At 34.0% G+C, this 27,441-nt stretch overlaps 1 protein-coding gene across 1 annotated transcript in view; it reads right to left on the bottom strand.

Moving 5' to 3' along the window:
- Positions 1–1,105: 1,105 nt before the first annotated feature.
- LOC131177883 (uncharacterized) overlaps positions 1,106–27,441 on the bottom strand; it is a 52,709-nt gene continuing 26,373 nt past the window's right edge. Inside the window, exon 2 of the mRNA XM_058143050.1 lies at positions 1,106–1,693. Within this exon, the coding sequence (XP_057999033.1) occupies positions 1,106–1,693 (588 nt within the window). The remainder of the gene's footprint in view (positions 1,694–27,441) is intronic.

Here is a 27,441-nt window from a genome sequence, read left to right as displayed (position 1 = left end):
CAGAAGTGTTCAAGTTGTCACCTCCTCAGCAATGCATGTAGATAGGGCTCGCAAAAGTTATTTTATGTATTTATAATTAGTTATTAATTGTAATATAAATTATGGTATTGTAATTAATTCGTACATTATGTAAATTATGAATTTATGAAATTAGCTTGTAAATTATGAAGTTTGAGAATTTTGATACATAAATTGAGTATGAATGGATATGTATGCAAATGAGTTGCAAGAATTGAATGTGTGATGAGATGATTATGAAAATAACTGATGAGATTTTATTATTAAAATATTGTTGAAATTTCAAGCAGGTGAATAGTGAAATATGCCAAATATAATAGAAACAGGGGAAACTCCGCTGGTTTCTCCATAGAAAATAATTGATATTAAAATATAACGAGAACAAAATTTTTAAAGGAATAAAGTAAGATAAAATAAGATGCTCCGGCACCGAGTGTGACATGCCTTGCTCAGCTGCACTGTAGTCGGGTGAGGGGTGTCACAGTTTTCCTCAATAAGTATCCTATGCATGCAAATTGAAGGACTAATCCCTTTCAGGTTTTCTTTTGTATACCCTATGACCTTGCTATGGGTCCTAAGTACTCTTAATAATTTTTCCTATTCTACATTAGATAGGCCAGCATTGATAATAATAGGATATTTAGAATTTTAGTCCAAGAATGCATACCTTAGTGTGGGGGAGAGAAGTTTCAGTTCTACCTGTTTGGTGTCTTCTTGTGACTTGTTTTTGGGTTGTTCCTCCTTTAGCTCTTCCACATGGAAAGCTTGAGCTAAGGGTAGGGATGGGCTAGATTCTAAAGATTGTGCACAAACTGTAATTTTTTGTGTTTTCATTATCTGCTGTGTGGTTGTGCACTGTACATGCTTCAGGACGATCTTCAGGATGTCTTTTGTGAAATTTCTCTTCAACTAGCTTGTCAATTATGTCAACCCTTAAGCATTCATCAGGTTTAAGTTTATGTTTTATTGTTTTGAATAGGTTGAATTCCACTTCTTCATATCCTACCTTGAGAGTTAACTATCCATTCTTAACATTTATGATAGCTCCGGCGGTTGCCAAGAAAGGTCTTCCCAGGATGATAGGATTTTAGACATCCTCTTCCATCTCCAGGACAACAAAATCAATAGGAATGAAGAATTTTCCTACCTTGATTGGGATGTTTTCTAGGATGCCAATCAGGTACTTGACAGACCGATCAGCCAATTGCAGTGAAATTGTTGTGGGTTTGAGCTCTCCTACATCCAGCTTTTGACATATTGATAGAGGCATCAGACTCACACTTGCATCTAGATCACAGAGCATCTTGTTTTTATTTATGTTGCCAGTAAGACAAGGTATGGAGAAGCTTCCTGGATCCTTGAGTTTTGGTGGTAGATTGTTTTGCAATATGGCACTGCATTCCTCTATAAGAGCAATAGTTTCATAGTCTTCCAACCTTCTTTTCTTTGAAAGAATTTCTTTAAGGAACTTAGCATAGAATGACATATGAGAAAGTGCTTCTGTGAAAGGAATGTTAATGTAGAGTTTCTGTAAAACTTCTAAAAACTTTCCAAAATGTTTATCCAATTTAGCCTTCTGGAATCTCTGGGGAAAAGGTAGAGGAGGTTGATATGGCTTTGGTAACTTTTTTTTCTTCTTTGTTTCCTCTTCCAGTTCCTTTTTAGTTTTTTCCTCCTTCTCTCAGGTTATCAGATTCATCTGAGGTTTTCTCAGTTGATTTTTCCCCTGATTTTTGTTTTTCTATCATTCTACCACTCCTCAAGGTAATTGCCTTATAGTGCTCCTTGAGGTTCATCTTTGGTTGACTTGGTAGTTTACTAGCAACCTTATTTGAAGAACTTGAATGCTGAGCAATTTAGTTTTCAAGCATCTTATTGTGGGTGGCTAGTTAGTCCATTCTAGAAGCTAACTGCTTTATCATTTCATTCTGCTATTGTTGGGTTATTAAGAAGCCTTCCATAATGGATTCCATAGTCAACTTTGATTTAGGCTGTTGAGGTTGAGGGAGTGGTGGCTGTTGTTGCATCTGGTTTTATCCTCTGGTCTGAGAACCTAGGGGTGCAGGTGATCTGTGCCCTTGATGCTTGTTTATGGGTTGATTTTGTGAGTTGGACCATGAGAAGTTAGGGTGGTTTCTCCATCCAGGGTTGTAAGTGTTTGAATATGGATTGTTGAGCTGCCTCTAGTTGAAGTTTCCTCCGTTATTCACATAGTTTAGTTGTTCTATAGAGCGTTCATAGTTGTTGCATTCTAAAGTCATACACCCTCTTCCACAATTGTCGCAGTGCTGGTTGCTCATCCCTATAGTATTGGCTTGCATTCTATCAAGCCTTTTGATGAGCTGGTCACTAAGCATTTATCATGCTTAGGGCATCCAATTTCATGATCCCCGTTGTTCTTCTTATATCTCCCCTTTCATTTGACCACTCATAGTTGTGATAAGTGACCCTTTCCAGAAGTTCAAGGGCTTCTCCTATTGTTTTCTCCATTAGGTCTCCTTTCGCAGCTGAATCTACTGTGTTCCTTGTAGATGGCAGTAACCCATTATAGAAATTCTGAACTAGGAGCCAATTTTCTATGCCATGGTGTGGACATTCCCTCTGTAAGTTTTTATATCTCTCCCATGCATCATAGAGTGATTCACCTTTCTTTTGCCTAATGGTGATGAGTTCAACCCTCAATTTTGTAGTCTTTGGAGGTGTGAAACACCTTGTTAGAAAAGCTTATGAGAGGTCTTCTTAAGTGGTGAATATTCTAGCTTATTGAGAGAGTAACCACTTCCTTGCTTTATCTCGAAGGGAGAATGGGAATGCTCTGAGTCTTATTGCTTGATCAAAGACTCCATTCATCTTAAATGTATCACATATGGCAAGAAAGCACTGGAGGTGGTAATGTGGATCTTCTATAGGTAAACCTCCAAACTGGGTCTATTGAATCATCTGGAGCCATGCCAGTTTGAGTTCAAAATTATTGGCCTCCACTGTGGGTCTTATAACACTAGGCTGGAATCCTTTGAGAGATGGGGCTCCATAGTCCCTCAAGGGTCTTGACCTATTGTTGTTGTTGGCCATGACTGGAGTTTTTAAAATTCCTTAATCTTGTTCTTGGCGTCTCCTTTCTCTTTTGATGGTTCTTAGAGTCTTATATATCTCGGGATCCAAGTCCAAAACTTCTTCTTCTGGTTTTGTTCTGGTCATGTACCAAACCAGATACCTGAGAGAAAATAAAAGAATAAAAACAAATTAAGTAAATTTAAATAGTGATAGTAAATGCCTAAATAAGTTAAATTGCCTATCGCCTAATATTACTAGAAATAAATTCCCCGGTATTGGGTCAAAAACTTATTTGTTGGTTTTACAACCTCGCAAGTGCACGAATCGCTAACAAGTAATAAAGTAGTAAGTAGAGTATCATCCCACGAGGAATTTAATTAGCGAGTACTAAACTACATAATAATTATGACTGTCTAGGCTATTGAATAAAATGGGATTTTGAGTGCTAAAAACTAAGAGAACAATGAACTTAAAATGAAACAATTTGTCAAAACAATTCTAGAATTAAGATTTCACACTTTAACCTTATTATGGATTCAATCTTATCTATTCATTGGATTGAGAATCGTTATTTTGATGGAAATTAATCCTAAGGTATGCTAGGTCCTCTCTCAAGGCACCTAAGATGTATTTCAATTAGAGCTAAACCCTACTTTCGTTGGTGATTAGTCCTAATAAAACCCTTTAAGATCTATGATTAATTATGGAATTCCGTGAAGGATTTCATCCTATCTCTAGGTCAGATTTCCTAAGTTTAATACTCCGATTTTTCAATACTAACCTTCACCTTTCAGTTCTTCAATTAGTATCTTATATCATGTCTAAGTGGGTAATGACACATAGCATGCATTAAGAACACAGAATATTAAATCAAAGAACAAAACTCAAATCCAATAGATAAAACTCAATATTTATCCACAATAATGATTACAAGCGTTACTCTCCTAATTCCAGAATAAAAGGACTACTCACTCATGGTGAGTTTAGCAAACATAATAAAAGTAAAACAAAAGAACATAAAAAGTAGCCTAAAGAAATAGAACAAAAGAACCGAAGAGAATTCTCTACAGCTTTGAACTTGTGGAACTTCGGTTGAGGATTCCCCCTTGATGCTAATGCACTGTTCTTCAAGATGGCTTGGATAGAATTAAGAAGATGTACGTATATGAGGATGTGTGTATGAAAAATGAGGGATCCCTTTCTCTGTTTTTTGCTACTTCTACTTATATTCAATGTCTTAGGGTTAAGTCTATTCTGAGTGTAAAAACTAGAGCTGGAATCAAATCAGGAAACTGGTTATCGGCTGATACATGTCCTGTGTATCACTACACGACCCAGGGCTGTGTAACTTATTGAAATTTGAAGGTTGCATCTCGTATTTGGGCAGAAGGTTACACGTGTCTTGGCTAGTTACACTGGTCCAATTACACGGCCCGTGTTTTGTTGTTCTTCTGGAAATTCTTCAAGCTTTGCCAGGCAGAATCTTACACAGGTCGTGTTACACGGCCCGTGTACTGTGTCTCCTCTCAACTTCATTGGTTTTCTCCTGGCAGTAAGTTACACGAGTCTGTGGTATGTTTACATGACCCGTGTAAATTGTATCAGCAACAATGCTCTTCTTCTTTGAGTTTTTATGCTTTGAAATTTCCTCAAAACACCTGAAAATATGCAGAAAACATAGAATTTAGTGTAGAGCAATGAGATTTACAAAAGTTAATGAATTTGATGATTATGCATGAAATTACCTACCTAAATGCTACAAAATGCTGTACAAATGTGCTTAAAAATATCTATATGATACAAGTGTATCACAACACAAGAAGATATGAACTGCATCTGAAATCCTAGATCACTTGCAAGATTTGTATGGTGGGTATAGCCGGAATGCTAGATATGAGATATCTAAGCAGCTATTCTAGATGAAAATGAGTGAAGGCATGGATGTGGGAGCTTATGTGCACAAGATGATCAGGCTCATTGAGCAGCTTGAGGCACTTGATTTCACCATGGACTTCACATTACAAACAGATTTGATCTTGCGATCTTCCATAGTCATTTGGATTTTTTTATTACAAATTTCCATATGGCTAAATAAGAATGCACTTTGGCTAGTTTGTTGAATCTACTGGTTATTATCTAGGGTAATATGCCTAGAAATAAAAGGAAGAAAGTTGCTTTGGTTGCTTCTTCTTCTGGAAAGTCCAAGAAGAAGAAAAGTAACAAGAAGAAGAAAACTTCTATCCCCGGTCCTTCTAGCAGAATTGCTAAGAACCAATTTGTCACACCTTACCCCTCTGTAAGGCATAACATGATCCCGTAGAATACCTAATGAACTACCGAACTTCACCTACCGATAACTCATTAAGTACCCTACAAGGGATTTTAAAACAATTTTCTTATTTTTGGTAAGTGGTGAGCATTTTCTAATAGGTATTTAAAACATTTAATTGAAATTAAAAACTAGTTAAAATTTTTGGCCCATTTTATTTTTCTGCAAATTTTATAAAAATTTTGACAGAGTTCCGTCTGTATTTTGAGAAAAAAGTTCTTCAAATACCTGAAATAAAAGCACTTCCAAAAATTTTCTCAACAACTACTTCAATTTCACAATTAAACTCAATCAATTTCAATAACTCCACAATTATGTCAATCAATTTCTCAAGTTCAAAATTCAATAATCCTCAAAATACTAGCAATTCATTTCATTCAAATTAAATAAAATAGTTCCACTCATATTTCATTAAAAACAAAATAATTTATATACATCCTTACAAAATTTACATCAAAAGAAATACAAACTAAACTTTATTACAAACTTTGTACAAGCTGCTCAAGACCCATTTACATGTCCATACATTTATATGCAATACATACATCAAAAGAAATATTTACAATTAGGGTATAAATTATACCCGATAGCTTCAAACTGAATGATCCTCAATCCTTAGCAGCTCAGTCTGCTACTCCTCTAGTCTCTGTATCTGCGATAGCAATAGAAGCTATCGCTGAGTACTAGGACTCAATGGTGCACAACATACTAAAATAATCTTTATGCAAAACTTAAATCACATTTATTCAAAAAATTGACTGAACATGAGAATTAAGTACAAATCATGCATTATTAGATTTTAATCCCAAATAATTTCATTTTGAAGTATCAAATCATATTTCAGAAAACCCACAGTTAGATCATGCCATTCGAAACAAATAGAATCTCAATAGCCAGAGGTTAAAGAGAAATCACATCACAAGGCTAGCTAGCTCAAATATATGGATATCCATTCACATCCTCTTCTACTGGCACACCTCAACACTTCTCCAGAGAAGGAATCAGAATTCGAAACTAATTACCCCCACTAGTCGTGCTAGTGAGGTGTTCAAATATATGGTCATGATACTGTGATTTCAAAACTTATCTTAATAGTTTGCTAAACATTGTCAGTTCAAATATACACAATAACTTTCAACAATTTCGATTAAAGCATCATAAGTAATGTCACAATTCACTTTTTCAAATCATTCAAAACAATATGTAGCAAATAATTTACAAAAATTACACGTTGTGCACAAACCTCAAGCGAGTCGCCTCTTGGCCTTGACTCGGTTCCTCGAGTTCTTTCTCGGTATTCCTTTCAACTGAAACACACAATTTTACAGTGTTTCAGTACCATAACTTGGCATAAATCCAAAAATAAATTTACATTCACTTATACCTAGCTCTAATGTGCTAATTTTGACGTTATTTAATTGTTTGTGTTTTGGGATTACTATTCACTACGCTATTCAAGTCAAATTGTTGACTTTCTAAGGCTTAATAGGTATGGGAATTCCAACTTCACTCACATACCACATTTTGGTCACTAATGTGACACCCCTTACCCGACTACAGTATAACCGAGCAAGCAATGCCACTCAGTGTGCCGGAGCACTCTATTTTATCTTAATTAATTTTTATCATAATTTTGAATATAACTTGTGAAATATAATTCATTTTAAGCCATTTATCGAAATTTTTATTTATTTGAGGTTCTGAAAATTTTAAAGAAAATCCGGCAGAATACCGGCTAAAAATGGAGAAAACCGTTCTTCGGAACCTGTGAAAAACACTTCCTATATTCATATTCAATCATCTCAATTCCATTTATCAAAATCTCAACATTTTTCAACCATTCATTTCTCAATCATTCATCACATGTGATAATCATATATAAATTACAGATAAACATTCACTTTTCCATTTACAAACACAATTCTCATTATTTACATGAACATCAAATTACATTTCATAAGTTCATTTACACATGAGAAAATAAAATCAATTACAAAATACCAAAATGACACCTAGTGTCCTACCAATGCACTGCAGACGGTGAGGTGACACAGACATTATGCAGAACTATGAACGGCCTTACCCAATCTGTGGTCTACTGGGCCCTCTGTCCAAATCTTCAGTACCTACGCGTTGCAAAAGCGACGCGCTAAGCATAAAGCTTAGTGGTGCCAATAATACAAGAAAATATAATATGCAAATAAAAATCATAATTTCTTAGCCATTGTGTTCATAAGAACTGAATAATTACCAACTTAATGTTTAGTCGAGGGCTAATTACGTTTTATGATATTAACTTCTTCATGCATTTTGTTAATTATTTTCTTCATGATCTTGAGTTTTTTTGTATTCTATCATAATCATTCCTGATATTTAATTTTTGTATTTTCTTTAACAATCAGTTCAATTACAGTTATACTTTTCCACGCCCAAGTAACCTATACTGGACAACTGGACTGGATAACGGGTCGTTGGCACTGGACACCGCGGTGCCTCGGGCCGTCATACCATGAGACGCAGAACGTCTACCACGTATGCAATCAGTATGGCTAAAAAGCCATGATATCACATAATCGGGCATAAAAGCCATGAATACTGGCATAAAAGCCATGAATACGGGTATAAAGCCATGAATACAGGCATAAAGCCTTTCCTTTCGCAGTACTGCTAAAACAATACCCTATTGGCATGCCAAACTATCCAAACCAATCTTGTTAGGTATACTAGGGCATTTGATACTTTAAAATTCTTCAATCTTTGAATTTTAACTTTTGGTGTCACTATTCATTTCATTGGTCAACAAGAAAGTTGACTTTTGCATAGAAAGTAGGTATATTAACTTTGGCACTTCAAACATACCACATTTTTCATTTAAAGCTTGTTGGAAGTGATCACCATTACCATTTCTAGGCTTAAACCAAGGGAAACAAAATTTTCAGTTTTTAAAGCTTAAATTTACTGTTCCATTAAGCATCACATTCTGTGGGAATTTGAGGAAATGGTAAACATGAAAGTTGTTCCTTATTTTGTCTAGTTGAATTTCTTTTTTTGAATCACTCCATTTGGAGTTTTGTAGCTCAAGTTATGGCCAAAATAAGTTTACTGTTCACGTGTACTATTCATGCTGAAATTTTGGATTTTGGCAAATTTTGGTCCAACTTTGGTCAGTAATTTGACCAAGTTAAGTTCATAATTTGGTCTAAATTTCTTCATATGAAATGTTCTACCATGCCTTAGGTTTCTATCGGTTCGAGAATCGCCTAAATCCGAGTTTTCTAGAGGGAGTTATAGTCATCAAAACATTACTGTTCAAATGAAAATCTGCAGAGTTGCAGGTTTGATAACTTAAATTTGCTCAATAATTTGAATGGGTTAATGGCATAATTTGGGGTAGGTTTCTTCATGAAAGTTGTTTGTTTATATCTTATCTTGTTGCTGTAAATATTTCAGGTCAATTGACCATATCTACAGTGAGTTATGGCCAAATAAACAGTTACTGTTCATTTAGTCATTTCTGCAGGTGCTGTTGCAGGGTATCCGGATTGGGGCCAACTTTTGGTCCTCTTGCTTTGGTCTTTTGGGCATGGTTTCTTCAGAAAAAATGTGCCATTATAAGTCTAGTTTCATGTCCAATTGGCCAAACACCAATTGGACTAACACAGCCCAAGATATGGCAGTCCAAGTGGACTGAAATTTCAGTCACTTTGCTGCTGTCCTTAGGCAGCCTACACATTCACTTTGCCATGCTATATTTCAATCCAAATTATGGTCAACTTACCTAAAATGGTCACTAATTGACCATTAAAATGTTCTTTAACAATTTCATAAGCAAAGTCAAATTTTCACTCCTAAACCCTAGCTCAAAGTCATGGTTTTCACAATTTCTTTAGTTAACTCTTTCATTCTTTGTATATATATATATATGTATATACTTTAAACATAATCTCCAATTCACTCTAAGTCCATTAATACAATCAAACTCATTCCTTCCTAGGGCTGCTGAAAATTCATAGGGTACATATACATAGATTCCATTCATTTAATTCACAAAACCTTACTCACTTTAAGTCTTTAACTTGGATTAAAAGAGATTTAAGTGTAAATAGGCACTAACCTTGAATAGGGCAGAATTTCAAACTACCCAAACTCCTTCTTTCTTCTTCTTTTGGCTGCCTAGAGGTTACTCAAGTTGCTAGGTTAATTTTTTGTGAAGCTAGGTTATGATTTTGTTGGGTAGAAATGGGTGAATCAAGCTTTGAAAAGCTTGAATATACTTAGCTATGGAAGAGGTTCACGTCCAAATGAAGAAGAAGAACCAGAAAATTTGTTTCTTCATTTGTCATTTTTCTCTTTTTAAAGAGTCTTTATTGTGTTGTTGAATGGTGATTAGTGGAGGGCACTTAAATGACATCATGGTGATGTCATAATTATACCTTTAAGTCATTTTCTTTTTCTTTCTTTTCTATTCATTTTTGATTTAATTTTTAGCAATATTTATTCATATTTTAGATCATAATAATTATTTACTCGACTGGACAAGTCGGCCAAAAATCACCTCTGAAGGCGAAATGACCAAAATGCCCTCCGTTTGGCTCAACAGGCCAAAATTGTCTGTACCGATTGAAAAATTTTTATAAATATTTTCTTGGCATTCTAATGCCATAGGAACCTCAATGACCCTTCTCTGGAGTCCCAAAAATTATTTTATAATTTTTCTCCCGCGTCTAGGGCTCCTCGTTGCAAGAACCGCAACTTCCCTCCGGTTACCCATCGCTTGGGCACCGGCTCATTTGACTTGGTTGTATTTTATTTCTAAAATTTTTACTAAATTTCTCTTATTAATATTTGAGTTAATTTTGGTTCCTGACTTTAGTTTAAATATTTTTCCAGACGTTCTAGCTGTCCGGACCGACACCGGTCACCGGAACAGTAGAATGTACGGAGTTGCTACCGGGAGGATGTTACAACTCTTCCCCTCTTAAAAAAATTTCGTCCTCGAAATTTACCTGACATAAGCAAACGACGAACTGCTACCTCTTTACTTCTACACCTTTCCGTGTTATCATACTTTACTTTCTCCTTAGTCTCAATCCTATCATTAAACAGTTCTGTACTCATCCTTTTTCATCTTAAATACAATATGCTTCTCATCTCCATTTGCTATCTCATTGTCTCTTCACTTTCTTATTCCATACCTTAACCTAAAATAAACGGGAAATACAGATCTGCAATAGTGTCACATCGACTCTTATGAATGCAATGCATGATATGCAATCTATCTAGGTCCAGAAACGCCTAAACCGCGCTCTGATACCACTAAATGTGACACCCCTTACCCGACTACAGTGTAGCCGAGCAAGCAATGCCACTCAGTGTGCCGGAGCACTCTATTTTATCTTAATTAATTTTTATCATAATTTTGAATATAACTTGTGAAATATAATTCATTTTAAGCCATTTATCAAAAATTTTTATTTATTTGAGGTTCCGAAAATTTTAAAGAAAATCCGGCAGAATACCGGCTAAAAATGGAGAAAACCGTTCTTCGGAACCTGTGAAAAACACTTCCTATATTCATATTCAATCATCTCAATTCCATTTATCAAAATCTCAACATTTTTCAACCATTCATTTCTCAATCATTCATCACATGTGATAATCATATATAAATTACAGATAAACATTCACTTTTCTATTTACAAACACAATTCTCATTATTTACATGAACATCAAATTACATTTCATAAGTTCATTTACACATGAGAAAATAAAATCAATTACAAAATACCAAAATGACACCTAGTGTCCTACCAATGCATCAGACGGTGAGGTGACACGGACACTATGCAGAATCGTGAACGGCCTTACCCAACTGTGGTCTACCGGGCCCTCTGTCCAAATCTTCAAGCACTACGCATTGCAAAGCGACGCTAAGCATAAAGCTTAGTGGTGCCAATAATACAAGAAAATATAATATGCAAATAAAAATCATAATTTCTTAGCCATTGTGTTCATAAGAACTGAATAATTACCAACTTAATGTTTAGTCGAGGGCTAATTACGTTTTATAATATTAACTTCTTCATGCATTTTGTTAATTATTTTCTTCATGATCTTGAGTTTCTTTGTATTCTATCATAATCATTCCTGATATTTAATTTTTGTATTTTCTTTAACAATCAGTTCAATTACAGTTATACTTTTCCATGCCCAAGTAACCTATACTGGACGACTGGACTGGATAACGGGTCGTTGGCACTGGACACCGCGGTGCCTCGGGCCGTCATACCATGGGACGCAGAACGTCTACCACGTATGCAATCAATATGGCTAAAAAGCCATGATATCACATAATCGGGCATAAAAGCCATGAATACTGGCATAAAAGCCATGAATACGGGCATAAAGCCATGAATACAGGCATAAAGCCTTTCCTTTCGCAGTACTGCTAAAACAATACCCTATTGGCATGCCAAACTATCCAAACCAATCTTGTTAGGTATACTAGGGCATTTGATACTTTAAAATTCTTCAATCTTTGAATTTTAACTTTTGGTGTCACTATTCATTTCATTGGTCAACAAGAAAGTTGACTTTTGCATAGAAAGTAGGTACATTGACTTTGGCACTTCAAACATACCACATTTTTCATTTAAAACTTGTTGGAAGTGATCACCATTACCATTTCTAGGCTTAAACCAAGGGAAACAAAATTTTCAGTTTTTAAAGCTTAACCTTAGTGTTCCATTAAGCACTGTTACAGTGGGAATTTGAGGAAATGGTAAACATGAAAGTTGTTCCTTATTTTGTCTAGTTGAATTTCGTTTTTTGAATCACTCCATTTGGAGTTTTGTAGCTCAAGTTATGGCCAAAATAAGTTTACTGTTTACGTGTATTGTTCATGCTGAAATTTTGGGTTTTGGCTGATTTTGGTCCAACTTTGGTCAGTAATTTGACCAAGTTAAGTTCATAATTTGGTCTAACTTTCTTCATATGAAATGTTCTACCATGCCTTAGGTTTCTATCGGTTCAAGAATCGCCTAAATCTGAGTTTTCTAGAGGGAGTTATAGTCATCCAAACATTACTGTTCAAATGAAAATCTGCAGAGTTGCAGGTTTGATAACTTAACTTTGCTCAATAATTTGAATGGGTTAATGGCATAATTTGGGGTAGGTTTCTTCATGAAAGTTGTTTGTTTATATCTTATCTTGTTTCTGTAAACATTTCAGGTCAATTGACCATATCTAAAGTGAGTTATGGCCAAATAAACAGCGATTCGCTCATTTAGTCATTTCGCAGTGTCGCAGTGGTATCCGAATTGAGGCCAACTTTTGGTCCTCTTGCTTTGGTCTTTTGGGCATGGTTTCTTCAGAAAAAATGTGCCATTATAAGTCTAGTTTCATGTCCAATTGGCCAAACACCAATTGGACCAACACAGCCCAAGATATGGCAGTCCAAGTGGACTGAAATTTGATCCACTCTACTTTGTCCTTAGGCAGCCTACACATTCACTTTGCCATGCTATAGTTTAGTCCAAATTATGGTCAACTTACCTAAAATGGTCACTAATTGACCATTAAAATGTTCTTTAACAATTTCATAAGCAAAGTCAAATTTTCACTCCTAAACCCTAGCTCAAAGTCATGGTTTTCACAATTTCTTTAGTTAACTCTTTCATTCTTTGTATATATATATATGTATATACTTTAAACATAATCTCCAATTCACTCTAAGTCCATTAATACAATCAAACTCATTCCTTCCTAGGGCTGCCGAAAATTCATAGGGTACATATACATAGATTCCATTCATTTAATTCACAAAACCTTACTCACTTTAAGTCTTTAACATGGATTAAAAGAGAATTAAGTGTAAATAGGCACTAACCTTGAATAGGGCAGAATTTCAAACTACCCAAACTCCTTCTTTCTTCTTCTTTTGGCTGCCTAGAGGTTACTCAAGTTGCTAGGTTAATTTTTTGTGAAGCTAGGTTATGATTTTGTTGGGTAGAAATGGGTGAATCAAGCTTTGAAAAGCTTGAATATACTTAGCTATGGAAGAGGTTCACGTCCAAATGAAGAAGAAGAAAGAAAATTTGTTTCTTCATTTGTCATTTTTCTCTTTTTAAAGAGTCTTTATTGTGTTGTTGAATGGTGATTAGTGGAGGGCACTTAAATGACATCATGGTGATGTCATAATTATACCTTTAAGTCATTTTCTTTTTCTTTCTTTTCTATTCATTTTTGATTTAATTTTTAGCAATATTTATTCATATTTTAGATCATAATAATTATTTACTCGACTGGACAAGTCGGCCAAAAATCACCTCTGAAGGCGAAATGACCAAAATGCCCTCCGTTTGGCTCAACGGGCCAAAATTGTCTGTACCGATTGAAAAATTTTTATAAATATTTTCTTGGCATTCTAATGCCATAGGAACCTCAATGACCCTTCTCTGGAGTCCCAAAAATTATTTTATTATTTTTCTCCCCGGTCTAGGGCTCCTCGTTGCAAGAACCGCAACTTCCCTCCGGTTACCCATCGCTTGGGCACCGGCTCATTTGACTTGGTTGTATTTTATTTCTAAAATTTTTACTAAATTTCTCTTATTAATATTTGAGTTAATTTTGGTTCCTGACTTTAGTTTAAATATTTTTTCAGACGTTCTAGCTGTCCGGACCGACACCGTCACCGAATGAGAATGTACTGAGTTGCTACCGGAGGATGTTACAACTCTTCCTCTTAAAAAATTTCGTCCTCGAAATTTACCGACATAAGCAAACGATAACTGCTACCTCTTTACTTCTACACCTTCCGTGTTATCATACTTTACTTTCTCCTTAGTCTCAATCCTATCATTAATGATTCAGTACTCATCCTTTTTCATCTTAAATACAGATGCTTCTCATCTCCATTTGCTATCTCATTGTCTCTTCACTTTCTTATTCCATACCTTAACCTAAAATAAGCGGAAATACAGATCGCAATAGTGTCACATCGACTCTTATGAATGAAATGCATGATATGCAATCTATCTAGGTCCCGACACGCCTAAACCGCGCTCTGATACCACTAAATGTGACACCCCTTACCCGACTACAGTGTAGCCGAGCAAGCAATGCCACTCAGTGTGCCGGAGCACTCTATTTTATCTTAATTAATTTTTATCATAATTTTGAATATAACTTGTGAAATATAATTCATTTTAAGCCATTTATCAAAAATTTTTATTTATTTGAGGTTCCGAAAATTTTAAAGAAAATCCGGCAGAATACCGGCTAAAAATGGAGAAAACCGTTCTTCGGAACCTGTGAAAAACACTTCCTATATTCATATTCAATCATCTCAATTCCATTTATCAAAATCTCAACATTTTTCAACCATTCATTTCTCAATCATTCATCACATGTGATAATCATATATAAATTACAGATAAACATTCACTTTTCTATTTACAAACACAATTCTCATTATTTACATGAACATCAAATTACATTTCATAAGTTCATTTACACATGAGAAAATAAAATCAATTACAAAATACCAAAATGACACCTAGTGTCCTACCAATGCACTGCAGACGGTGAGGTGACACAGACACTATGCAGAACTGTGAACTGCCTTACCCAACTGTGGTCTATCGGGCCCTCTGTCCAAATCTTCGTACTCACGCATTGCAAAGCGACGCTAAGCATAAAGCTTAGTGGTGCCAATAATACAAGAAAATATAATATGCAAATAAAAATCATAATTTCTTAGCCATTGTGTTCATAAGAACTGAATAATTACCAACTTAATGTTTAGTCGAGGGCTAATTACGTTTTATAATATTAACTTCTTCATGCATTTTGTTAATTATTTTCTTCATGATCTTGAGTTTCTTTGTATTCTATCATAATCATTCCTGATATTTAATTTTTGTATTTTCTTTAACAATCAGTTCAATTACAGTTATACTTTTCCATGCCCAAGTAACCTATCTTTGGGCGATTGGATCGATAACGGGTCGTTGGCACCGACACCGCGGTGCCTCGGGACGTCATACCCTGGGACGCAGAACGTCTACAACTTATGCAATCAATATGGCTAAAAAGCCATGATATCACATAATCAGGCATAAAAGCCATGAATACTGGCATAAAAGCCATGAATACGGGCATAAAGCCATGAATACAGGCATAAAGCCTTTCCTTTCGCAGTACTGCTAAAACAATACCCTATTGGCATGCCAAACTATCCAAACCAATCTTGTTAGGTATACTAGGGCATTTGATACTTTAAAATTCTTCAATCTTTGAATTTTAACTTTTGGTGTCACTATTCATTTCATTGGTCAACAAGAAAGTTGACTTTTGCATAGAAAGTAGGTACATTGACTTTGGCACTTCAAACATACCACATTTTTCATTTAAAACTTGTTGGAAGTGATCACCATTACCATTTCTAGGCTTAAACCAAGGGAAACAAAATTTTCAGTTTTTAAAGCTTAAACTTAGTGTTCCATTAAGCACTGTTACAGTGGGAATTTGAGGAAATGGTAAACATGAAAGTTGTTCCTTATTTTGTCTAGTTGAATTTCGTTTTTTGAATCACTCCATTTGGAGTTTTGTAGCTCAAGTTATGGCCAAAATAAGTTTACTGTTTACGTGTACTGTTCATGCTGAAATTTTGGGTTTTGGCAGATTTTGGTCCAACTTTGGTCAGTAATTTGACCAAGTTAAGTTCATAATTTGGTCTAACTTTCTTCATATGAAATGTTCTACCATGCCTTAGGTTTCTATCGGTTCAAGAATCGCCTAAATCTGAGTTTTCTAGAGGGAGTTATAGTCATCCAAACATTACTGTTCAAATGAAAATCTGTAGAGTTGCAGGTTTGATAACTTAACTTTGCTCAATAATTTGAATGGGTTAATGGCATAATTTGGGGTAGGTTTCTTCATGAAAGTTGTTTGTTTATATCTTATCTTGTTTCTGTAAAAATTTCAGGTCAATTGACCATATCTACAGTGAGTTATGGCCAAATGAACAGTTAGTCATTTCTGCAGGTGCTGTTGCAGGGTATCCGGATTGGGGCCAACTTTTGGTCCTCTTGCTTTGGTCTTTTGGGCATGGTTTCTTCAGAAAAAATGTGCCATTATAAGTCTAGTTTCATGTCCAATTGGCCAAACACCAATTGGACCAACACCGCCCAAGATATGGCAGTCCAAGTGGACTGAAATTTCAGTCACTCTGCTGCTGTCCTTAGGCAGCCTACACATTCACTTTGCCATGCTATATTTCAATCCAAATTATGGTCAACTTACCTAAAATGGTCACTAATTGACCATTAAAATGTTCTTTAACAATTTCATAAGCAAAGTCAAATTTTCACTCCTAAACCCTAGCTCAAAGTCATGGTTTTCACAATTTCTTTAGTTAACTCTTTCATTCTTTGTATATATATATATGTATATACTTTAAACATAATCTCCAATTCACTCTAAGTCCATTAATACAATCAAACTCATTCCTTCCTAGGGCTGCCGAAAATTCATAGGGTACATATACATAGATTCCATTCATTTAATTCACAAAACCTTACTCACTTTAAGTCTTTAACATGGATTAAAAGAGATTTAAGTGTAAATAGGCACTAACCTTGAATAGGGCAGAATTTCAAACTACCCAAACTCCTTCTTTCTTCTTCTTTTGGCTGCCTAGAGGTTACTCAAGTTGCTAGGTTAATTTTTTGTGAAGCTAGGTTATGATTTTGTTGGGTAGAAATGGGTGAATCAAGCTTTGAAAAGCTTGAATATACTTAGCTATGGAAGAGGTTCACGTCCAAATGAAGAAGAAGAACCAGAAAATTTGTTTCTTCATTTGTCATTTTTCTCTTTTTAAAGAGTCTTTATTGTGTTGTTGAATGGTGATTAGTGGAGGGCACTTAAATGACATCATGGTGATGTCATAATTAAGCCTTTAAGTCACTTTCTTTTTCTTTCTTTTCTATTCATTTTTTATTTAATTTTTAGCAATATTTATTCATATTTTAGATCATAATAATTATTTACTCAACTGGACAAGTCGGCCAAAAATCACCTCTGAAGGCGAAATGACCAAAATGCCCTCCGTTTGGCTCAACGGGCCAAAATTGTCTGTACTGATTGAAAAATTTTTCTAAATATTTTCTTGGCATTCTAATGCCATAGGAACCTCAATGACCCTTCTCTGGAGTCCCAAAAATTATTTTATAATTTTTCCCCCGGGTCTAGGGCTCCTCGTTGCGAGAACCGCAACTTCCCTCCGATTACCCATCGCTTGGGCACCGGCTCATTTGACTTGGTTGTATTTTATTTCTAAAATTTTTACTAAATTTCTCTTATTAATATTTGAGTTAATTTTGGTTCCTGACTTTAGTTTAAATATTTTTCCGGACGTTCTAGCTGTCCGGACCGACACCGGTCACCGGAACAGTAGAATGTACGGAGTTGCTACCGGGAGGATGTTACAACTAAATTTGTTGGTTTTGGTTGTTTATTCAAAATTTAAGTCTTTTAAGCAAATTTGATAATTTGAGTTTGATTCTTACATTTCTAACTTATTGAGCTTGTAAATAAACTTAAAATGGAAAGAAAATTTGTTGAGGGATTATATAAAATTTTGGACAGCTAGGGTTTGGTTGGACAAAGTATAAATTTGTTTGAGCTAAACATGTTAGGAAGCTTAATTGAGTTAAGGGAGCATGTTTATAAGTGTTTAATTAGCTAAATGCAACAAATGACATGAATTAGGGTTTTGAACATTAGGGTTTAGAGACAAAAAATGTGAAGAAGTGCTAAATGATGTCTTTGACATAGTTTAAGGGATGAAATGGTCATTTGTGACCTAATTAAGTGTGTTAGAAGTGTTTAAATCAATGTCAAATTCGGATTGGGTATGAAGCATGACCAAAAGTCAACTTTGAGGGACCAAAAATGAAATTCTACAAGTCCAATTGATATGGGACCAATTGGGAATGAAAATAGGCACTAAATGACACAATTTTCATTTAGGAAGCATGCCCAAAAAGTGACTAAAACCTAGTGAACAAAGTGACCAAAGTTTGAAAATTGCAGGCTGCCCTGTATAAACTGACCAAATGAACAGTGTTGGTTCATTTAGTCATAACTTGAGCTAGGCAGGTCTAAATGACCTGAAATTTTACCAGTGGTTAGATGAGATATAGACCTAAAACTTTCATGAAGAACATAAACCTAAATTCTGCCATTAACCAAGTTATTTAGTGAAATATACCAGGCTATACAAATAGGGGTGTTACAATTCTCCCCCCCTTAAAATAAATTTCGTCTCGAAATTTTACCTGGTATCAATCTCTGAATAGCTGTGGGTGCTGTCTCCTCATGTCCTCCTCTCGTTCCCAAGTAGCTTCTTGGCCCGAATGATGGTTCCACAGCACTTTTACTAACAGTATCTGCTTGTTCTGTAGCTGCTTCACCTCATAAGCCAGAATTTCTATGGGTTCTTTTTCATAGGTGAGGTCTGGATTCACTTGAATTTCCTCTACCTGTAGTACATGAGATGGGTCTGATTGATACCTCCTCAACATTGACACATGGAAGACATTATGTATCTTCTCCAACTCTGAAGGTAGTGCCAACCGATATGCCAAAGGACCCACTCTTTCCAGAATCTCATATGGCCCAATGAAATAAGGACTCGGTTTCCCCTTGAAAGAGGATTATGAGATTCGGTAGAAAGGGGAAACTGAGTCCTCATTTCATTGGGCCATATGAGGTTCTGGAAAGAGTGAGTCCTTTGGCATATTGTTTGGCACTATCTCCAGAGTTAGAGAAGATACATAATGTCTTTCATGTGTCTATGTTGAGGAGGTATCGATCAGACTCATCTCATGTACTACCAGTAGAGGAAATTGAAGTCAATCTAGACCTCACATATGAGGAAGAACCCATAGAGATTATGGCTTATAAGGTGAAACAGCTACGGAACAAGCAAATACCGTTAGTGAAAGTGCTGTAGAGCCATCATTCAGGCCAGGAGGCTACTTAGGAACGAGAGGAGGACATGAGGAGACAGCACCCACAGCTGTTCTGAGATTGATACCAGGTAAAATTTCGAGACAAAATTTATTTTAGGGGGTGGGGGGGGGGGAGAATTGTAACACCCCTATTTGCATAGCCTGGTATATTTCACTGTTCCCGTGATCGGAGTCGGTCCGAACAATTAAGAGGATTAGAACCACACTTTAAGACAACTAGATAAGCTATAAACACAAATAATTAGTAATTTCCAATTAGTTAAGTATAAATAAGAAAAACAAAACATAAGAAGTTAAACGAGCCGAGAGTCACAGCAATGGGTGACCTTCTCGGGAACGACTACGAAGTCGATTTAAACTTAAATTTCGAACCGTAAAATGTGACGCCGCGGTCCTTAGGACCATTACGAACACAGTGGAAAAGAGAAAATCATGAAAAAGAACTGTTAAGCCAGTCAAATAATTAGGTTAGGGAGCCGGAAGAAATATTGAGTTATTTGCAAACCGGCTTGAACCGGCAAGGGCAATTTGGTCAATTGACCCCTAGAGCTGACTTCTAACCTAACTGTCCAATAAAATCTGAGAAATAAAAATTTTGAAATATAGATTTAAATTAAAGAAGTATGAGAAAAATAAAGGAAAAAGAAAAGAAAATGAAATATGAATTATAACATCATTTAAATGACATCATACATGATGTCAAAAATACAATTTATTTAATTAAAGTTGACTAAGTCAAAATTTAAGATAATTAGATGTAAAAACAAATAAAAAAGAAATTGTTGGGTTGTCTTCTTCATTTGGCCGAAATCCACTCTCTCTCTTCCCTCTCTCTTATTTCATTCTCCACCATTGATAAGCCTCACTAAGCTTTTGAAACCCTAAATTAAACATGCTTCCCCTAAAATTATCCACTTAAATCTCGTTCTTGCATCTTGAAGAGTATAGAGGAAGCATTAGAAAGCAAAAATAAGAAGAAAGACTTGAAGAAAAGGAAGCTTAGAAACCCTCCAAGCAAGGTTAGTGATTTAAGATGCAAAATTAGTTTATTAGTTGTGTTTATAGCTTGATTTACTTAGGAATAAACTTAAAATGAAATAAAATAAATTATTGAGGGACCAAGCTGAATTTCAGCCAGCATGTGTATGAGTGTGATTTGCATGGTTTGATGGATTTGAATGAGTATATGAACCTCAATTAGTTGAGTAATTATAGTTAAAAGCATTAAATTGGTTAAATGCAATAATTAGTGTGAATTAGGGTTTAGAGACAAAAATGTGAGAAATTTGTAAATGATGTATTTGACTTAGTTTGAAGTGGGAAATGGTCAATGGTGACCAAATGAGGTGTGTTGGAAGTGTTGGAGTTAAGGCTAAATTCGGATTGAGTGTAGTCATGCTGCGGGCAGTATGACCAATGTCCCTTTGAGGGACTAAAAATGAAACTTTACAAGTCCAATTGGTATGAGACCAATTGGGAATGAAAATAGACACTAAATGACACAATTTTCATTTAGGAAGCATGCCCAAAAAGTAACCAAAACCTAGTGAACAAATTGACCAAACTTGGAAAATCTCAGTCTGCCCTGTACAAACTAACCAAATGAACAGTGTTTATTCATTTAGCCATAACTTGAGCTAGGTAGGTCAAAATGACCTGAAATTTTACCAGTGGACAGTTTAGACATAGACCTAAAACTTTCATGAAGAACACAAATCCAAATTATGCCATTAACCAAGTCATTTGGCCACCTAAATTTGGTGACCTAAAACTGCCAAAACTAAAAATTGCCCAGAATTCTGGGTTGAGTCCAATCCGGCAGCCATAGTTCAAATGGCTATAACTTGAGCTACAAAACTCCAATTGAAGTGATTCAAAAAGGAGAATAAACTTAAGACAATAGGGAACATTTTCTATGAAGAAAGTTTTGCCAAATTCCAACAGTAAAATGACCAATGGAATAGTGCAACCTTAGGCACCAAAACTGAAAATTTGTCAAATTTGCCTAAAAGACTTAGAATTTGAATAAACAACCAAAACCAACAAATTTAGTGACCAAAATGTGGTATGTGGGTGAAGTTGGAATTCTCATACCTATTAAGCCTTAGAAAGTCAACAATTTGACTTGAATAGTGTAATGAATAGTAACCCCGAAATATAAAATTTAAAGAACGTCGAGTTTAGCACATTAGAGCTAGGTAAAAGTGAAGTTAAATTTATTTTTGGATTTATGCTAAGCTATGGTACTGAAACACTGTGAAATTGTGTGTTTCAGTTGAAAAGAACACCGGGAAAGAACCCGAGGAACCGAGTCAAGGCCAAGAGGCTACTCGCTTAAGGTTTGTGCACAACGTATAAATTTTTGCAAATTATCTTCTGCATATTGTTTTGAATATTGTGAAATAGTGAATTGTGACATTATTTATGATGCTTTGATTTAAATTGTTGAAAGTTGATTATGTATATTTAAAATGGCAATGTTTAGCAAATTGATAAGATAAGTTTTGAAACCACAGTGTCATAACCATATATTTGAACACCTCACTAGCATGACTAGTGTGGTAATTAGTTTCGAATTTTAATTCCTTCTCTGGAGAAGTGTTGAGGTGTGCTAGTAGAAGAGGATTTGAATGGATATCCATATATTTGAGCTAGCTAGCCTTGTGATGTGACTTCTCCTTAGCCTCTGGCTATTGAGATTATATTTGTTTCGAATGGCATGATCTAACTGTGGGTTTTATGAAATATGTTTGATACTTCGAAATGAAATTGTTTGGAATAAAATCCCATAATTCATGTTTTGTGTTTAACTCTCATGTTCAGTTCAATTTTTGAATAAATGTGATTTAAATTCTGCATAAAGATTATTTTAGTATGTTGTGCACCACTGAGTCCTAGTACTCAGCGATAGCTGTTATTGCTGTCGCAGATTTAGAGACTAGAGAAGCAGCAGAGTGAGCTGTTGAGGATTATTGAGCGACTCATCCTGAAGTTATATCGTGTATATTTTATACCCTGATTGTAGAAATTTATTTTGATATATGTAATGTACATAAATGTATGGATATGTAAAATTGGTCTTGAGCAGCTTGTAGAAAGCTTGTGTAAAGTTTGTAATAAATTTTAGTTTGAAATTCTCTTAATGTAAATTTTGTAAGGATGTATATAAATTGTTTTGTCCTTAATGAATTATGAATGAAACTATTTTATTTAATTTGAATGAAATGGATTGCTAGTATTTTGATGATCATTAGATAGTGGATCTAAAATTTGAAAGTTGATAAATGTGTTGAGAAATTGGTTGAGATTGAGTATGAATTTGAAGCAGTGGTTGAAAAATTATTGGAAGTGCTTTTTTTCAGGTATTTGAAGAACTTTTTTCTCAAAATACAGACGGAACTCTGGCAAAATTTTTATAAAATTTGCGGAAAAATAAAATGGACCAAAAATACTAACTAGTTTTAATTTTAATTAAATGTTTTAAATACCTATTAGAAAATGCTCACCACTTGTTAAAAATAAGAAAATTGTTTTAAAATCCCTTGTAGGGTACTTAATAAGTTATCGGTAGGTGAAGTTCGGTAGTTCATTTGGTATTTTACGGGATCATGTTATGCCTTACAGATGGGTAAGGTATGACACAGAGCAGCAGAGTAGGCTGCTTGTGATACATTTTGAGATTTCACCGGGTGTATTGAGTATACCATATTTTGTAGTTTTTGTTGTAATGTATTTGCACTATATGTATATATTGTACTTGGTCTTGAGCAGTTGTAAACTAAAATTGTAAATTATTTTGGCTTGTAAAAATATTGTGGTATAATTATCTTATCTCAGCTTTTGAAAACACTGGAAAATTGATTATTGAACTGAATTGATAATGTTGAGGAATTTATTGTGTTGAACAAATTTATTAGAGTTTGGGATTGAGAAATATATTGGAAATGCTTTTTACAGGTTTTTTGGAAGAAGTGTTTTATTCAAAATACAGATGGCACCCTGCCAAAATTTTTACAGAAATTATTAATACTTTAAATTGTTATTTGGTTTCACTTTAGTAAAAGAAAATTTTTAACACCTGTCAATAGTGCTTACCACTGTAAAAAAAAAAAAAAATTAAGAAAAGGTTTAAAATCCCTTGTAATGTATTTAATGGGTTATCAGTAGACGAAGTTTGGTAATTCATTAGGTATACTACGGGATCATGTCATGCCTTACGGAGGGATAGGGTATGACATAGCTTGCCCCAATGGCAACTACATTTACTAATAGGTAAGTAGCCCTAAACTCCTCGAATAACCATTGGCATGAAATTGTAGTAATAATAGAATTTTTATTTGGTAAATTAAAATTAACTTTGATTTTAATTTAACTGACTTTTACATGTAATTAACTTAAATAAATACTTTGTAAATTAAAATTAATCTTATTTGTAAATTAAACTAACATTGGCATGCAAAATGAATTTAATTTAATACTTGGTAATTGTAAAATAAATTTTCATGTTAGAAATCTTTATTAGGTTGTAATTGTTTGGGCCTTATGTGATATTAGAATAAATTACACATATACATAATTAACTTAGTTCAATTATCCTTAGGGTAACTTGGTAAAAATTAATTAATTAAGTTAAATAGAAACGTAGAGTTATTGGAAATTGAATTTCTTTGTAAATTAAATTTTATTTGAAATTGAATTTATTTGTAAATTAAATTCTCAATAATAAATTAATTTTAGTCATCTCGTAAATATCATTTAAATAATTGACAACCCCATATATAGAAATTATTTGTGCATGAAAATTATTTGTTAACAACAATCTTTTATGAATTACTTGCCTTTGTAAGATTAGAATTGCATTTTTAGGATAAAGTTTAAGAAATGAATAATAAACAAGACTTCTAGAAATATTAGTAGAGGACTGGCATTCGAATTAACGAGGTTAGACCAGGCGTAAGGGGTGCCTAACACCTATTAGTAGTATGCCCTAGAGCATATCATTTAGTATGTATCTTGTACATATTTTATTAATAAAAGGCATTTCCATTTTTCCGTTTACATAATATATTTATGTGTAATAGAAAAGGTCCATTGATATTTTGTTAGAAAGAAAAGGTCCATTGATATTTTGTTAAAAATTCTATTCTTAAGTTGTTAAGAATATGAGTGACAATATTTCTAGCACAAAGTATCATAAATAGGTTTACAATCGAGGATACTTCATAATAAGGACATGACTTATCCAGAAAGATTGTATTCATGTTTGTTACCAAGTTATTTATATAAATAAGATGGAATGGTGAGTCTCATACCATATGACAAACATGATAGGCACTTATAAATGATAAGTAGGCCGAACCAGTGACACTTATGACAAGCACATGGAGTTTACTCTTGTTAATGTTTTGTCATAAATCATATCAGTGCATATAATCTTTAGACCTGAGATAGCACAGTTATCTTGTATATAGGTAGTTTGAGTTTGATACTGCTTTCATACTTGTACTGTGTATGGGTATATGGGCATGTATTGGCTCCTACTAGTTATATATGGAGGTAGGTGTTGATCAAGATGGAATCTGTTCCTCTAAGTAAATAGAGATAAAATCCTATGTTCATTTAATTGTTCTTGATGTTTCAAGTTCCTGGCCAGACAGATAGATTTATTCGTAAAAGAGTTTCGATGAGAAAATCTTTTTAATCAAGAACTGGAATTAAAAGAGAACATAATATTCATAGCAAATGGAGTTTGACATAAACCATGACTCCAGCTTGAGTTGGGATTTTGTAACAGAGAGATTCTAGTGCATGGTAACATATGATTATAGGTTCATTTAAGGTAAACGTTATTACTAATTGGGTGGCCATCGCATGCTATGCTAGGTGTTAACCATGGTCTATGAGGTTCATAAAATGATTTAGAGAAATCATTTATGGTAAGAAAGAGTTCTGATGATATTAAGAGTTGATACCATGTCTCATTGTTAATTAGTGATGAGCCTAATAAGTCACACACATACACAAGTTATCACCTAATTAAATATAATTTAATTGATTAATTAAAGAGTTTAATTGATTAATTAAATAGGTTTGGTTTGTAATTAGATTGCAAAGTCCCTAGCATGACTTGAAACCAAATCTAGATTATTGGATGTCTAGTATAAGTTAAATTTATATTTAAAGTGTTTAAATATGAATTTAATTAATGAGAAATTAATTAATAGAGATTAATTAATTAATTTATATTTGATATAAATTGATTAAAAAAAGAGAAATAATTATTTTGGGTTGAGAACTCAAAATTAAGACACAGGGGCATTTTGGTCATTTCACAGTGTGACACATAGCACCATGAGATAGTGACACATGGGATTACACATAAGCTTGCCAAATGTTTTTAATCATGTAAGATGATTGATATTAAGATTAAATATAGGTTTCATACTTGGCATAATGTGATTAGGTCACTTAAACCTAGAGCTAATTAAAGGGTGACATGTGGCAAGGGTTTAATGTGTTAACCTAGCTATATAAGTGTTGTTATGAAAAAAGAAAAGAAACCAGAAGCCACTCCTCCTTTGTCACACCATTTTGAGGCTCTTCGTCTATTCTTCTTCATCTCTCATCAATTCAAAGAGATTAGCCATCAATCTCTTGAATTAAGAACACTAGAAATTGTTTCTAGTGTCCTGTTTACATCTTTAATCTCTTAAAAGGCAGAACTTGAATTTCTAATTAATAGAAAAAACTTTAGAAGCTATTCAAGGGCTGCCATAGGTGTTCTTGGTGTGGACAAGCTAGAGGAACAACAGCTGGTGTCCTGAAGACGAATCTCAAAGGCGCAGACACGCTGCAGTGCATCAAGAGGTTAGTGTAATCGTTCTTGATTTAATCTAGGGTTCTAAAATTAATCTGATTAATTTTAAAATCTTAAATGGCAAATACAGATCCAAAAACATATTAAAAGAGTTTTAATATGTTGTTTATCATTGAAATCAAATAGATAAAAATAAATCTTGCATGATGCATGTGACCCTAGGTGAAAATTTTTGAATTCAATGGTATAAACTTGTGTTTTTCACGCTTCCGTTCCTTCAATTGGTATCAGAGCCTCTATATTTGCCATTTAGATTGTTAATTATATAATTAATTGTGTGTTTTGATCATGAGATGATTTATCCATTGCTGGTTGCGATGGAGTTTTGGCGGCATGCTTGAAAAACACCATCAATGGTGCGCATGGTTTGGCTTCCATGGGTGGTTCAAGGTTTGGCTTTTAATTCTGCAATTTTTGTATGATCTAAGGCCTATTCTTTGGCTAATTAAAGTGTTTAATTAGTATTTTTAATCAGCCAGTTAAATTATGATTCAAATCAGAATTTTAAAAATTGTTTGAATGTGATTCAAATCTGAATTTTAAAAGTTATTTGAATGTGATTCAAATCTGAATTTTTAAAGTTATTTGAATCATATTTAAATCTGATTTTTTAAAGTTGATTGAATAATATTCAGATCTGATTTTTTAAAAAATGTTTGAATGTGATTCAAATCTGATTTTTTAAAAAATGTTTGAATGTGATTCAAATATGAATTTTTAAAGTTGTTTGAATGTGATTCAAATCTGAATTTTTAAATTTGTTTGAATGAGATTCAAATCTGAATTTTTAAATTTATTTGAATCATATTCAAATCTGGATTTTTAAGTTGAATATGAGATATTCAATTTAATTTAAGTATATATGTTTTATTTAATTGTTAAATAGTGATATGCATGATGGATGATCATGGACTATAAAAGACCAATGTGATTGGATTTATTTCTTTTATGTTTCTTTGGGATTGTAAATTAATTTATTTATTTTAATTTATTTTGGGCATGTATTATTAAGTTTGTAATAATTTTTGGGTTGTAATTTCATTTATTTAAGTTCTTATAAATTCGCCTTGGTATGCCAAGGATTACTATGTAATTGGATTGCAAGAAGTTCAAGGAGGTCAAGAGCA

This window comes from Hevea brasiliensis, chromosome 2, assembly GCF_030052815.1.
Source record: "Hevea brasiliensis isolate MT/VB/25A 57/8 chromosome 2, ASM3005281v1, whole genome shotgun sequence".
Classification (NCBI taxonomy): Eukaryota; Viridiplantae; Streptophyta; class Magnoliopsida; order Malpighiales; family Euphorbiaceae; genus Hevea; species Hevea brasiliensis.
This window is presented reverse-complemented; position numbering and strand designations above follow the sequence as displayed.